The sequence below is a fragment of the Terrapene carolina genome, unplaced genomic scaffold (assembly GCF_002925995.2).
Source record: "Terrapene carolina triunguis isolate 2854851 unplaced genomic scaffold, T_m_triunguis-2.0 Scaffold233, whole genome shotgun sequence".
In the NCBI taxonomy this organism is placed as follows: Eukaryota; Metazoa; Chordata; order Testudines; family Emydidae; genus Terrapene; species Terrapene triunguis.
Genome location: NW_020664584.1, coordinates 14,320,376 through 14,334,096, shown reverse-complemented (window position 1 = coordinate 14,334,096; position 13,721 = coordinate 14,320,376). Strand labels below are relative to the sequence as shown.

At 42.8% G+C, this 13,721-nt stretch overlaps 1 protein-coding gene across 1 annotated transcript; it reads right to left on the bottom strand.

The window, feature by feature from the left end:
* Positions 1-2,476: 2,476 nt before the first annotated feature.
* Positions 2,477-3,430, bottom strand: LOC112117398 (olfactory receptor 6C74-like). The gene has a single exon (XM_024215345.2). It carries the CDS (start codon positions 3,428-3,430, stop codon positions 2,477-2,479), a length of 954 nt encoding a protein of 317 aa, XP_024071113.2.
* Between the last annotated feature and the right edge of the window lie 10,291 nt (positions 3,431-13,721).

Here is a 13,721-nt window from a genome sequence, read left to right as displayed (position 1 = left end):
TCCGTGGAGAAAGAAGTGGTTCAGGACTATTTAGAAAAACTGGATGAGCACAAATCCATGGGGCCGGATGCGCTGCATCCGAGGGTACTAAAGGAGTTGGCGGATGTGATTGCGGAGCCATTGGCCATCATCTTTGAAAACTCATGGCGATCGGGGGAGGTCCCGGATGACTGGAAAAAGGCTAATGTAGTGCCCATCTTTAAAAAAGGGAAGAAGGAGGATCCGGGGAACTACAGGCCAGTCAGCCTCACCTCAGTCCCTGGAAAAATCATGGAGCAGGTCCTCAAGGAATCAATTATGAAACACTTAGAGGAGAGGAAAGTGATCAGGAACAGTCAGCATGGATTCACCAAGGGGAAGTCGTGCCTGACTAACCTAATTGCCTTCTATGATGACATAACTGGCTCTGTGGATGAGGGGAAAGCAGTGGATGTGTTATTCCTTGACTTTAGCAAAGCTTTTGATACGGTCTCCCACAGTATTCTTGCCGCCAAGTTAAAGAAGTATGGGCTGGATGAATGGACTGTAAAGTGGATAGAAAGCTGGCTAGATCGTCGGGCTCAACGGGTAGTGATCAATGGCTCCATGTCTAGTTGGCAGCCGGTTTCAAGCGGAGTACCCCAAGGGTCGGTCCTGGGGCCAGTTTTGTTTAATATCTTTATTAATGATCTGGAGGATGGTGTGGACTGCACTCTCAGCAAGTTTGCACATGACACTAAACTGGGAGGCATGGTAGATACACTGGAGGCTAGGGTTCGGATACAGAGGGACCTAGACAAATTAGAGGATTGGGCCAAAAAAAACCTGATGAGGTTCAACAAGGACAAGTGCAGAGTCCTGCACTTAGGACGGAAGAATCCTATGCACTGCTACAGACTAGGGACCGAATGGCTAGGTAGCAGTTCTGCAGAAAAGGACCTAGGGGTCACAGTGGACAAGAAGCTGGATATGAGTCAACAGTGTGCTCTTGTTGCCAAGAAGGCTAACGGCATTTTGGGCTGTATAAGTAGGGGCATTGCCAGCAGATCGAGGAACGTGATCGTTCCCCTTTATTCGACATTGGTGAGGCCTCATCTGGAGTACTGTGTCCAGTTTTGGGCCCCACACTACAAGAAGGATGTGGAAATATTGGAAAGAGTCCAGCGGAGGGCAACAAAAATGATTAGGGGTCTGGAGCACATGACTTATGAGGAGAGGCTGAGGGAACTGGGATTGTTTAGTCTCCAGAAGAGAAGAATGAGGGGGGATTTGATAGCTGCTTTCAACTACCTGAAGGGAGGTTCCAAAGAGGATGAAGCTCGGTTGTTCTCAGTGGTGGCAGATGACAGAACAAGGAGCAATGGTCTCAAGTTGCAGTGGGGGAGGTCTAGGTTGAATATTAGAAAACACTATTTCACTAGGAGGGTGGTGAAGCACTGGAATGCGTTACCTAGGGAGGTGGTGGATTCTCCTTCCTTGGAGGTTTTTAAGGCCCGGCTTGACAAAGCCCTGGCTGGGATTATTTAGTTGGGAATTGGTCCTGCTTTGAGCAGGGGGTTGGACTAGATGACCTCCTGAGGTCCCTTCCAACCCTGATATTCTATGATTCTATGATACTGTTTGAAATATCAGCTGCTCAAGCTGAGAGCTGGTTGGACTGCCCTGGAGCCACATCTCCATCCCCCTTCATGGAGAATATTTAATGTTTTGGTTTTTGCTCTTAGTCAGAATGAAGCCTGATTTTGAAATATCAAACTCCTCCATGAAATGGAATAGCTTTCTTTGCCCACTCCTATTGAGGCCGGTGTTTCTATGAGAATCTAAAATATATGGGCTTAATCACATTCCCGTGATCCTTTAATGTATCAACAGCAGCAGGCCTGAGACCTGTCATGAAAGTATGACTCTGATTCTTAGAAATGCACATTATCTCATCAGCACTTGATGCTCAAGAGACCTAAGAGTAAAGAAATAAGTGCTCAAGGGAGATTACCCCTACCACAACTCAATATGGTTCACTACATCGAAAACTTGGCCTGGGATTTTCAAGGGAAGCTAAAAGGATTAAGTGCCAAATTCCTGTTGAATGTCAGAAGAATTTGAGTGTCTAATTACTTGTGACATCTTAAAAGAATCCCAGCCATGATCACCATGGTATTGGTTCTTTCCTCTGACATAGCTGGTATTCTTGGAGACAGGACGATCACGTGGACTTTCAACAAGAGTTGGGTGCCTAACTCCACCAGGCCCCTTTTAAAATCACAGCTAAGGACAGTTACAAAAACTGCTTAGGCCTTCTTTCTGCATCATTAATAAAACTGCCATCTCTTGACCATTTTAAGATCAAGATTTAAGGCAGCAACCGAAACCGTGGAAAAAAGGGGGGGGGGAAGAATTTGAGGCAAAGAAAGACATTGTTGGACTGTCTTACATGTAAATTTCACTCCTAACTTTTCCTCCCTTATAAGTTCATTCAAAAAGAGGAACTTAGTGACAGCTACATTTTGGTGGAAGGCCACATTTTACCGATAGCTCTCCTCAAGGCATCTTTTACCTCCTGGTTCCTCAGGCTGTAGACAATGGGGTTGAACATGGGAGTCACCACCGTGTAGAGGAGGGAGAACACCTTGTTGAAGTCCAGAGACTGGTTTCCTGATGGTGCCACATACATGATGATCAGAGCCCCATAGAACATTGAAACCACAATGAGGTGAGAGGAACAGGTGGAAAAGGACTTTTTCCTGCCAGTGGTGGATGGGATTCTCAGGATAGTCAGGATGACATAGACATAGGACGTGATGGTCAGGACAAATGGGATCATTGATATAATAGAGGCAGAGATTAGAGCTGCTATTTCTATCAGGCTAGTATCAGTACATGGAAGCTTCAACACAGCTGTTAAATCGCAGAAAAAGTGGTTGATCTCATGAGGACCGCAGAAGGGCAACAGGGATGCCATAATTACTGTGAAGGAAGGAGCCACAAAGCCTAATGCCCAAGAAGCAAAGGCCAGCAGAAAGGAAAACCTGGGGCTCATATTGCTTGCATAATGCAGTGGATCACATATTGCCAAGTACCGGTCATAGGACATCCCAGTCAGGAGGAAACACTCAGTAGCACCCAGAAAGCTAAAAACAAACAACTGAAGGAAACAGCCCAGGAGAGAAATGGTCTTGTCACCTGTCGCAAGACTCACCAGCAGCCTGGGGATGATATTGGAGACATAGCCAGTTTCCAGGAAGGATAAATTGCTGAGGAAGAAATACATGGGGGTGTGTAGGTGGTGATCAGTCCACACGGTCAGAATGAGGAGAAGGTTCCCAGCAATGGTTGCTAGGTAGATGACAAAGAACACCACAAAGAGGGTTATCTGCAGCTTGGGAAAAGTCTCAAATCCTACAAGCAGGAACTCTGTAATGAGTGTATGGTTTCCTTTCTCTAGTCCAGCCATTGGTTATCTAAAGGGGAATAAAATAGGGTTGATAAAAATTCATCGAATTTAAGGCAAGAAGAGACCAATGTGATCATCTAGTCTGACCTCCTGCATAACACAGGTTAGAGAATTTCCCCAAATAATTCTTGCATCACGCCCATATCTTATGGTTGAATGAGAGCACATCTCTTGGAGAGAGATTCAAATTTTGATTTGGAGACTTCAAACTTGATACTTTTTTATTTTTTGGTGAATTTACAAGCTCAGTTGATAAAGGTAACTGTGTTGATATCATAAAGTTTTGTGAGGTATTTGACTTAGCACTGCATGACATTCTGATTAATTAATTAATTAATTCGAATTAATGCACAATGTCATATATCTAGAAGAAAGTAGGTCGCATATACAGGATTGAGGACTGTACCATCAAAAGCAGTTACTCTGAAAAGGGCTTGGGTGTTATGTAGATAACCAACTGAATTTGAGATCCCAGTGTGACGATGTGGCTAAGAGAGTTAATCAATCTCTGGATGTATAAAAAGGGAATATTGAGTAGGAATAGAGAGGTGGCATTGCATACATATACAGCATTACTGTGTCCGTGACTGCAATACTGTTTCCAGTTCTGGTGTCCACACTTCAAAAAGGATCTTGAAAAATTGGGAAGTGTTAAAAAAAGAGCTGCGAGAATGATCGTGGGTTTGAAAAATCTGCCTTACAGTGAGGCACTCAAGAAGCTCAATTTATTTAGCTTACACAAGAGAATGTTAAGAAGCAACTTGATCACAGTCTGTATGTTCCTAAACAGGGAGAAGAGTTCCGACTGTAGAAATCTGTTTGATCTAGCAGATAAAGAATTAAATGGTTAGAACCTGAAGCTAGACAAATTCAGATTTGAAGTAAGGGAGCACATTTTTTAAAAAAAATGAGAGTAAATATCATTGGAACAATTTACCCAGGGATGTGGTGGATTTTAGTCTTTAAAATGAGATTGGATGTCTCTTTCAAATGTTCAGATTTGACTAGGAGTTTTGTGCTGGATTCAGATCTGGTAAAGGTACTCCAAGTGTCACAGCTAAATGCAAGATGGAACAGATTGTTTAGCATAAGTAGTTAGCACATATCAAAAAGGACCATTCAAGGTAAAGTAGGCCATTAACCCTTTTGCAGTCATTTGGCAAAAACAGGGGGTTAGTGCATTGCATATTGTTGTAATAAGCCAAGCCATAAATCCAGTGTCTCTGTTCAGTCCAGGATTTTTAGTGTCTAGCAGAGTTATGAATTTAAGCTTCCAGGCTCATCTTTTGAAAGTGTGGTGGGCAGATACTCCACCAGAGAAGTAGATTGCATCATGGAACGGGCCACCCAAATACTCCGTGACAACCTGCTTCAATTCAGAAATAAACCCCCCTCTGACCGCACACCAATAGTTGTCATGGACCACTCCGCACTGGATCCATACAGGGTATCATCAAACAACTACGACCTATATTCAATGGGGACCCGATCCTGAAATAAATCTTTCCTGAACTCCCACTTCTGGCCTTCATGCAACTCCCCCCAACCCCTCCAAGCTCATCATCAGAAGCAAGCTCCCCACAGACCAGGACTTCCCAGATATAGACTGGAGGACAAGTGCTAGTAATAATAATAGGGCTCAGATTTTCCTGGATGTGATAGCTGATGGATTCCTTCACCAAGTAGTTGCTGAGCGAACAAGGGGGGATGCCATTTTAGATTTGGTTTTGGTGAGTAGTGAGGACCTTATAGAAGAAATGGTTGTAGGGGATAACCTTGATTCGAGTGATCATGAGCTAATTCAGTTCAAACTAAATGGAAGAATAAACAAAACTAGATCTGTGACCAGGGTTTTTTATTTCAAAAGGGCTAACTTTAAAAAATTAAGGAAATTAGTTAGGGAAGTGGTTTGGACTGAAGACCTTGTGGATCTAAAGGCAGTGGAGGCCTGGAATTACTTCAAGTCAAAGTTGCAGAAACTATCAGAAGCCTGCATCCCAAGAAAGGGGGAAAAATTCATAGGCAGGAGTTGTAGACCAAGCTGGATGAGCAAGCATCTCAGAGAGGTGATTAAGAAAAAGCAGAAAGCCTACAAGGAGTGGAAGATGGGAGGGATCAGCAAGGAAAACTACCTTATTGAGGTCAGAGCATGTAGGGATAAAGTGAGAAAGGCCAAAAGCCATGTAGAGTTGGACCTTGCAAAGGGAATTAAAACCAATAGTAAAAGGTTCTATAGCCATATAAATAAGAAGAAAACAAAGAAAGAAGAAGTGGGATGGAGTGGAGGTTAAGGATAATCTAGGCATGGCCCAATATCTAAACAAATACTTTGCCTCAGTTTTTAATTAGGCTAATGAGGAGCTTAGGGATAATGGTAGGATGACAAATGGGAATGAGGATATGGAGGTAGATATTACCATATCCGAGGTAGAAGCCAAACTCGAACAGCTTAATGGACTAAATCGGGTGCTCAGATAATCTTCATCCAAGAATATTAAAGGAACTTGCACATGAAATTGCAAGCCCATTAGCAAGAATTTTTAATGAATCTGTAAACTCAGGGGTTGTACCGTATGACTGGAGAATTGCTAACATAGTTCCTATTTTTAAGAAAGGAAAGAAAAGTGATCCTGGTAACTACAGGCCTGTTAGTTTGACATCTGTAGTATGCAAGGTCTTGGGAAAAAAACTGAAGGAAAAAGTAGTAAAAAAAAGCGAATGCGGTCTTGGGATGCATCAGGTGAGGTATTTCCAGTAGAGATAAGGAGGTGTTAGTACGGTTATACAAGGCACTGGTGAGACCTCATCTGGAATATTGTGTGCAGTTCTGGTCTCCCATGTTTAAGAAGGATGAATTCAAACTGGAACAGGTACAGAGAAGGGCTACTAGGATGATCCAAGGAATGGAAAACTGTCTTATGAAAGGAGACTCAAAGAGTTTGGCTTGTTTAGCCTAACCAAAAGAAGGCTGAGGGGAGATATGATTGCTCTTTATAAATATATCAGAGGGATAAATATCAGGGAGGGAAAGGAATTATTTAAGCTCAGTACCAATGTGGACACAAGAACAAATGGATATAAACTGGACATCAGCAAGTTTAGACTTGAAATTAGATGACGGTTTCTAACCATCAGAGGAGTGAAGTTCTGGAACAGCCTCCCAAGGGGAGCAGTGGGGGAAAAAGACATATCTGGCTTCAATTCTAAGCTTGATAAGTTTATGGAGGGGATGGTATGATGGGATAGCCTAATTTTGGCAATTAATTGATCTTTGACTATTAGCGGTAAATATGCCCAATGGCCTGTGATGGGATGTTAGATGGGGTGGTATCTGAGTTACTACAGAGAATTCTTTCCTGGGTGCTGGCTGGTGAGTCTTGCCCACATGCTCAGCGTTTAGCTGATTGCCATATTTGGGGTCGGGAAGTAATTTTCCTCCAGGGCAGATTGGCAGAGGCCCTGGGGGTTTTTCGCCTTCCTCTGCAGCATGGGACACGGGTTGCTTGCCGGAGGATTCTATGCACCTTGAGGTCTTTAAACCATGATTTGAGGACTTCAATAACTCAGACATAGGTTATGGGTTTGTTACAGGAGTGGATGGGTGAGATTCTGTGGCCTGTGTTGTGCATGAGGTCAGATTAGACGATCATAATGGTCCCGTCTGACCTTAAAGTCTATGATTCTATGATTCTATGACACACCAACACAAAAGAGCAACAGACCCTGCCATAACAGATGCAAAACCTGCAGACATATCTCCACTGCTACAATGATCAACACTCCCCGGAACACACCTTTCAAGATCCATGGGTCCTACACATGCCTATCCCAACATGTGGTGTACCTCATCCCGTGCACTAAGTGACCCAATAACAGCTATCTGGGTGAAATCGACAGTCACCTGTGAGTGAACACTTTTCACAAAGCTATCACTCTATATCTGACCTATCATCCTCATCCTGCACAACACTTTCAAAAAATAAGCCTGGGAGCTTAAATTCATAACTTTGCTAAACCCTAAAAATCCTGGACAGAACAGAGACCTTGGATTTATGGCTTATTACAAAGATGTGTAGTGTACTAACCCTTCTTTTTGTCCTGTGACTGCAGAGGTATTAATGGGCCACTCTAACTTGAATGGTCCCTTAGAATATGTGCTAACTACTTATACTAAACAATCTGTTCTACCTTGCATTTTGCGGTGACCCTTGAAATACCTTTCCCAGACTTTCAGAAGAGCTCTGTGTGGCTTGAAAGCTTGTCTCTCTCACCAACAGAAGTTGGTCCAATAAAAGATATTACCTCACCCACTTTGTCTCTCTGAAACCCAGATGGAGCTGCAGGTTGATATGTTGTTGGTACACAGGGCAGTGTGGCCACATCCCCATCACCGAGAGTAGAAGACCGGCAAGAAGATTCCACCCCAAGACAGGGAAGACCAGAAAAAGGGAAATGGGGCAGCTGACCTGTCACCATGTCACTGACAAACACTGATTAGTTCATTCTCCGCACATGTAACACAGCAGAAAGGGCAGTGTTTTTTCTCTCTTTTTCATAGACGGGCAACTGGGACATGAAAGGAGGTTGGGGAAGTTGTAGGGCCTGTGGAAATTTGGGGAAGTTCTCTGGCCTGTGTTATACAGGATGTCAGAGTAGATGATCACAATGGTCCCTTCTGGCCTTGGACTCTATGAAGCTATGATTCTATAAGTTATTTTACCCAGAAATGGAAAGTTACTATTCAAGTGTCCTATTGTCTGTTATTTTCAAAGGGGCAAGCTATAACTTTCAGTGGGAGCCAGAAAATTAAGCTCAGTTGAAAAAAACTCAGCCATGATGAATAAGAATTGTGATGGAGAATAACACTGAAAATACTCCTGTGCCATTCCATCAATTAATAAGATGTCTTCTTCTGGAATATTGTGTTCTGGTACTGATCTCCCCATCTCATAATGGGATAGAGCAGAAATAGAGGGAGTTCAGATCTGGACAGGGAAAAAAAAGGATTGAAAGAATGAAAACAATATTTGTGGAAAAGATAGATGGAAACAAAAGGGACTGTTAAGTAGAGCTAGCTGGGAAGATATTTTCTACCCTATGAACAATTTTGATGAAAATGAAAAAAAAACTAAAATATTATTGAAATGTTTGGAGTTTTCATTGAAAAAACACACACCCCCAATTTGGGGGGTTGGGGAGATTGGTTGTCAAAAACAAACAACTAAACAAACAACACTTTTTTTATTTTCTTTTTTTCAACGAAACCACTTTTTTTTATTAAAACAATTTATTTTGGTGAAATTTCTGTTTCCTCAAAAAGCTATTTCCCATCTAAAGAAATTTTTGCAAAGAAAAAAAAGAATATCAATTTTGATTAAACAAAAAACAAAAAGAGAAAAAAAAATTACCTGTTGTGAAAGTTGACACTTCATCCATTCTGTCTTGAACAGTAATCAGACATATTCCATTGGCAACATCTCTCTCTCTCTCTCTCATATAAAACACAGCCTCCATCCATCCAGCATGCACCCAGCCATGTCTAAGACAAACACAATTATATCAGACAGAATGAGGTAAATCCTCAGAATGGTCCACTGACAAAATTCATTCAGGAAAGAATCTTTGGCTTTGAGGTCCCTTGGCTTTTTATTGTTTAATTTCAGATCACTAAGACCCAGGAAATTCTTCCTCTCTCTCTCTCTGTCTCCTCCCACTTCCCACTCTTTCCTGTTTCATGGATTTTACAAATATTGTGGCATGTGCTACCAAAGGGATCTATTAACATGTTTATGTAGCTGCGACCATAGGCAATTTTACTCATGTCACTGTGACCCCAGAGGAGACAATCTGGCTATTTAATCTCATGTCGTAAATGAGATCTCTTCTGACCAAGCCACTTTTATCTTTCTTTGAAACTTTGAAACAGAGTCATCTAGAAATTGGGTTATTTTCAGAGTTTATGGCCAAATTCTCTAGAGGTATCTGAAGTCAGCCTTTAGTTGTGTGCAGCTAGTGACATGATCTCAAAAAAAAAAAAAACCCTGTAAGATATCAGCATGGCTTTTCTATATTGTAGGCAGATAGGATGGAATATTTAAGTTTGAGGACTAGACTCCAAACTATCTGACTCCCATCCCTTACCCTCTGCTGCCCCCAAGGGCATTTAGGGAAGTATCATCCACTTTCTCTTCCCCCGACTCAAGAAAGAGCCAAGCCCTTGGAGCCTGACAGACCCAAATAAAGCAGCAGCCAAATTTCACTAGGTACATCCTACCCGGTGACCACAATCTACTTGGTGACTCACATGTGCAGTGCTCATTTCATGGATGGAGTTCAGAAGAGTATCACCACTACTTTTTTCCCCAGATCTACCTAGGACCTCACCCACCCACTGTTTTTTTTTCTGCCAGATGGTGGCACTACAGAGGAACCTGAGGCATGTCAACAGCAAGTGTCCCATGAACCACCAATGGATCATAGCCCATAGTTTGGTTAACTGTTGTATCAACCTATTTTTTGTTTGGTTTTCTGGTTGGTATTTGCAGCATTCAACCAGCTTCTGTCATGAGCACCAACCTAAGGAGCAATGAAACAGTTGCCTTGATTACAAACATGTGGTCTTTCATAGCAGGAAAACCAAGATGTGGGCAGCTCAAAAAGGCACAATTAAGAGATGTTATGGTTATGGCGCTAATTGCACCTCCAACCACCGTGTGGTCTCTCTGAGTGCACTGGCTCACGTGTTTGGTCTCTTGCCCGTGGAATCTTATGATCCTTCTACTCTTGGACCAGGACCTGGGTACAACCCCTCATCTAATGCCAACCTCTTATTACTGAATAAGTTCAACTTGACACATGTGTTTCCTCCCTTTGGGGGCCTATGACCACTGATATGGTGATAAACAGTCTTCTGAAAACAAGTTCAGTTATTAGCAAACAGAACAAAGCTTTAGATGAAATCATTTCAAAACAACAACCAGACCACATGCATGTTTTGACTCCTCTAATCTTACATTTCACTAAAGCTAAATCTAATGGTCTTTCCACTTAAGTTACAGGAATAGAACAGAACCAATTTACCTTCTCTTAGTAAGTCAAGGAGCTTTTGGTCCTATTTTGTCTTCCAGAGCATGACTCCCCTAGTCTGTCTTTCAGAAAAGCTCTGTTTTTTAAAAAGAAACCACCCTCACTATGTCTCTCTGGCCATCAATTACAATATTGTTCAGCAATCTGTGTTACAGGCCTGAGGTGTGAAATCTTCTTTCTTCTCTCTCAGACCTGTTTCTCACAGTCAGCCAGCCAAACATGCTAAGATGCTGCTCCCAGATGGTTGCTCAGTTGTTTGGTGATTAGACTCATTCAGCCGTAATGGCTCACAATCATCGCTCTTGCAACTGGTGGGGGGAGATGTGCTGTAACTGTGTCCTCCCCCTTACATTTCAATATGACATCTGTGAAATCTAGTACATAAACCATATTTTGGGGTAGAGATCAAGGTTCACCACTGAGTGCCCCACTTTTGTCATAACAGGTTTTACGCATTTTGATTTATTTTCTATGTAAACCATGGTTTATTGTTTCATATTTGTCTGAAATACCAGATCATAGAATCAGAGAAATGTTGGGCTGGAAGGTACCTTGAGAAGTCATCAAGTCCAGCCCATGTGCTGAGGCCGAACTGAGTAAACATAGACCATCCCTGACAGGTGTTTGCCCAACCTGTTCTTAAAATCCTTCAATGATGGGGATTCCACAACCCCCCTTGGGAGCTTGTTCCAGAGCTCAGCTACCCTGAGACTTAAAAAGTTTTTCCTAATACCTAACCTAAATCTCCCTGGCTGCAGATTAAGCCCATTCTTGTCCTCCCTACAGTGGACATCGAGAACAATTGATCACCTTCCTCTTTATAACAACCTTTAACATATGTGTAGACTGTTATCAGGTCCCCCCTCAGTCTTATTTCCTCAATATTAAACATGCCCACTTGTTTTATCCTTTCCTCACAGGTCAGGTTTTCTAAACCTTTGATCTCTCAACTAGACTTGCTCCAATTTGTTCAATCTGGCACACAGAACTGGATACAGCACTCCAACTGTTTATGTAGACATTGCTAAAGCTGCTTCTTTCAATGAAAATAGGAGGTCAGAATAAATGATCATAATGGTCCCTTCTGATCTTAAAGTCTAAAGTCTATGAGGTGATTGTGCTCTAATAATTTAGTGAATGCTTGGGGCTGGGGTAAATTTACCCTTGTAAAGATGACCAGAATCACACAAAGCCCATGTACTTAAGTCCCTCTTAAATATTCAAAATATGATTCTGAAAATCGCACAATTCAGGGAATCTGTCTATGCACAGCTTATGAATTCTGGTGGATGTTATGAAATTGTTGAATCATGGAATGCCTCAGCGAGAGCAGATGGTTGACAGGACTGTAGCACATCCCTTTCGGACAGGGTACAAGGGTGGGTCATTAAATCGTAATGTTCACCTATTCAGAAGGAACTGGGAAACCAGTTCAGCCAAAGCTGTCTACACTACATCCTATGTTGGCAAAACTTATGTTGCTTAGGGGTGTGAATATTCCACCCATCCCCCGAGCGACATAAGTTACACCAACATAAGTGCTCGTGTGCACAGCACTATGTCAGAGGGAGAGCTTCTCCTGCCGACACAGCTTATGCCGCTCGCAGAGGTGGGGTTTTATGCCGACCGAAGAGCTCTCTCCTGTCGGCACAGAGCATCTTCACCACATGTGCCCTGCAGTGGGGCAGCTGTACTGGTGCAGTCCTGTACGTATAGACATGGTCCAAGTTTCTCTGCAGGGCTCTCTAGTATGGAAAATGCCCTGTAGCAGAACAAAGAAACCCAGGCAGAGGTGTGAGCCTTTAGAAACCACGGAGGCTCAGTGAGTCAGGAGGAGACACACAGAAAACATTGGGCAGGAGAGAGGGCAGGCTTGCTTCCCTAGCAGGGGGTTCTTGTTTAACTCTGGGACCACTGAGGGAGAAGGAAGCTAGCTGACTTAGAGAGAGAAAGAAAGACTCCATGATTCAGAGATGCAGCCATGTGGACGTGCGGTGGATCCTGGACACCCCAGAGGACTCTGTCATAAGCCCAGAGAATGCTCCAGAATAATGAGGAAATTGAGGCAAGGAAATGCATGTTGGTGTGTTTATTATTTCTGCCTGGATCTACATATTTTCTGTGATACATAAAGAGTTCAAGAACCCTATGCAGAGCCTGCCTCTGTGTCTGTTTGTGTCACTGTCACGTGCTTCATAAGAGCTGTTGTGTGAGAATGATACACTCTTGGTCCGAGATGCTCAGGTTTCTTCATTCAAATTTTTATTTGAACCAAAAGCACACCTTGTGATGACAGTTCCTATTAGAGTGAGAAATAACAGATGTACAGAAAAAGATAGGCATCGGTCACCTTCTCCTGGGGTGTAGGTGGGTCGCAATGACATTCTCCTAACACACGCTCCCAACCCCCTTACATTCTAATACAGATATACCCATCCATGGGGAATCACTCAGACCCATAAGAGGTTCTACCACCACCTGCCATGTAACTTTTCAGAAGTCACATCTTCTAATTTACATATTCATTACTCTTTTCCAATCAACATGAAGTATTGTGTGTCTTGTCCAACTCATACAATGTGCATGCATATGTTTCAGCTTGCATAATGTTTGCTGTCCACGCTATTTTTGTGTTGTTATTTCTCTTTTCTAATTGGTTTATTACCACTATTCGCACTCCAGTCAAATGTACTTGACCAGGCCATTTTACCCTTTACTCCATATAGGGATTTTCCCATTTTTCCTCAAGCAGGTTTTGGCAGTTTGTTCTGGCATCTTCTCTATAGTCTCTTCTCTGTACATATCACCCTTGTCCTACACAGTGGCTTATAAATGTCATTTAAGTAAGTTTACATAAAAACAAGTCAGAAAAGCAACACCCATGCCAAACAAAGGCTCGGCCAAAAGGCAGCCAAGGCAGAATAAGTATCATTGTGGTCTGTCCTAACTTATATAATTAGATATGACCATCAAGGCACTTTCCAGCGGAGTTAAACCATAAACCCAGGATGCCTATACCATGGGGAGTTCTGGAAGAGGATGTACTTAGGCTACTGGGGAGGCTGAAGGGGTTATTTTTGCTCCTGGTGGGGGTCTAGGGCAGTTGGGATATGGATTCCCATTTCTGTAAAGCGGTAACAGACGGACCGCCTATGCCCAGGACATGTGCTTGAGGTGCCCTGGAAGAGACAGTTCTGCAGCCTGC